Below are 2,170 nucleotides of genomic sequence, written 5' to 3' on the forward strand. Positions count from 1 at the left end.
GAACCACAAAGTGCTGAGTCAGCGCCTGGCTGTGGGTGGGGGGAGGACACAGAGCCCCCCCAGGTGTGGCTGTGGGGTAACCAGGGCCCCCCCAGCCCCAGCTGGGACCGGTGAGTGCGGGGAATCCCGGGCTGCAGGAGCTGGAATGTTCAGGAATGTTCAGGAACGAGGGTGAGAAAATTCACATTGTGGTAGAACTTCATTTGGGGAGGGGGGGGCAGTTCTGGGGGACCCGCTGTGCAAACTGTAAACTGGGGGTGGGGAGAGCAGATCCCAGCACCCAGGACAGCCCTCAGGAGCAGATCTGTCCCCAAAATCCAGCTGTGTGTCCCCCAGGCCCCAGCTGGAGCCCCTGGAGCTGTGGGGGAGGCTGGGGCAGTGCAGACATCCTGCTGGAGCCCCCAGACCCCACAGCTCGGGGCTGGGACCCCCAATCCCACAGCTCGGGGCTGGGACCCCCAATCCCACAGCTCGGGGCGGGGATCCCCGATCCCAGAGCAGATCCCAGGGCTGGGATCACTCCCAGGGCAGTTCCATGTCCCAGGATCTCTGTGAGGACACAGCTCGGTGTTTTCAGGCAGCTCCAGGGGTGGCTCCATGTCCCGTGTCCTCTCCAGGGGTGGCTCTGTGTCCTCTCCAGGGGTGGCTCTGTGTCCTCTCCAGGGGTGGCTCCGTGTCCCGTGTCCTCTCCAGGGGCAGTTCTGTGTCCCGTGTCCTCTCCAGGGGTGGCTCCGTGTCCCGTGTCCTCTCCAGGGGTGGCTCCGTGTCCTGTGTCCTCTCCAGGGGTGGCTCCAGGGGTGGCTCTGTGTCCTCTCCAGGGGTGGCTCCGTGTCCCGTGTCCTCTCCGGGGGCAGCAGCTCCGTGTCCTGCCATCCCCCCCAGGGCAGCTCCCCGTTCTGGGCTCCCTCTGGGGCAGCTCCACGTCCCCGGCCCCCGCTCTGGGATCGGCTCCGTGTCCCCACGGGGGGCACCCCACGCTCCCCCCGGGTGACTCCCGGGGTCCCCCCGAGCTCCGGGCGGCTCCGGGGCTCCCTCAGGACGAGTCCCGGTCCAGGCTGCAGCCCAGGGCCTCGATGTCGCTGCTGATGTGGGAGATCATGCGGTCCCACTCGTCCTCCTCCGAGGGCACCGACTGCTCGTCGGAGCTGCCGGCGGCGCCGGTGCCGTTGGAGGCGGAGGCGGCGCCCAGCGAGCGCCGGTAGCGGCCGAAGCTGTCGGTGATGATGCCGCGGCCGTCCTTCACCCCGATGGTCTCCAGGAAGTTCTCGAAGTGCTGGCTGTCCTTCTCGGGGATGAAGGGCCGCAGGCCTGGGGCAGGGACACGGCACGGTGAGCGCCTGGGAGCCCCCGGGACGGCTGGGGACCACCGGGGCTGGGGGCAAAACCCGGCTCGGGTGGGGTCTGCTGAGCTCTGAACGATCTCATTCCTCAGCTGGGAGCTCGCTGGGCTTTGCTGAGCTCATCCCAATCATCTGTCCCATTGGGGACATCTGTCCTGTCCCCTCGGTGTCCCCAGGGCCCCGGGTGGGACGCCCCAGGTGGGACACCCTGCTCCTGTCCTGGGGGGATTTTGTGTTCCCTGGGGTATCCTGCCCAGGTTGTTTGAGTATCCCTGGGCTGGAGATTTCCAGGTCTGGATTAAATTCCCTGGCTCTGGAGGAGGTTTCCAGCTCTGGGCCAGTCTCGGGTCTGGGTTAGGTTGCCTGGATCTGGAGGAAGTTGCCAGGTGTTTCACAGGCAGGGAACAGCTCCGAGGAGAGCCTGGAGCTGTGGGCTGGGCTGGATGGACCAGCTGCCCTCAGGAAGGAGGAACCCCCACATGGATGGGGACATTTCCCCTCTGGGGGTGGCACCCCAGGCTCCCCCTGTGCCCCCAGCCCCGGGAGCCCAGCACTCACCCAGGAGCAGGAATTTCCTGCTGTCCCCGTAGAGCTGCTTGAGGTTGATGCAGAACTCGTGGATGGAGGCCCCGTTGCGGTACTCGTGCAGCAGCATGGCAAACTGCTGGATCTCCTGCGAGGACAGCTTGGTGCGGAGCTGTGGGGACACACGGGAATGGGGACGGCTGGGGAACGGGAACGGTGACTGCTGGGGAACGGGAACGGTGATGGCTGGGGAACGGGAATGGGGAATGGGGAACGGGAATGGGGAATGGGGAACGGGAACGGTG

At 66.5% G+C, this 2,170-nt stretch overlaps 1 protein-coding gene across 8 annotated transcripts in view; it reads right to left on the reverse strand.

The window, feature by feature from the left end:
- Positions 1-134: 134 nt before the first annotated feature.
- Positions 135-2,170, reverse strand: part of CCM2 (CCM2 scaffold protein) — a 14,211-nt gene continuing 12,175 nt past the window's right edge. For 2 of the 8 annotated variants that reach the window (XM_015616230.3, XM_015616228.3), the window contains exons 9-10: positions 1,899-2,037; positions 135-1,308 (exon numbers count right to left, since the gene is read on the reverse strand). In XM_015616230.3, coding sequence (XP_015471716.1) covers positions 150-1,308; positions 1,899-2,037 — 1,298 coding nt within the window. In that variant the 3' untranslated portion in view covers positions 135-149. The remainder of the gene's footprint in view (positions 1,309-1,898; positions 2,038-2,170) is intronic. The other 6 variants (XM_015616232.3, XM_015616231.3, XM_033511601.1 and 3 more) reach the window with 5 other exon arrangements.

The sequence above is a fragment of the Parus major genome, unplaced genomic scaffold, assembly GCF_001522545.3.
Source record: "Parus major isolate Abel unplaced genomic scaffold, Parus_major1.1 Scaffold378, whole genome shotgun sequence".
NCBI lineage: Eukaryota > Metazoa > Chordata > Aves > Passeriformes > Paridae > Parus > Parus major.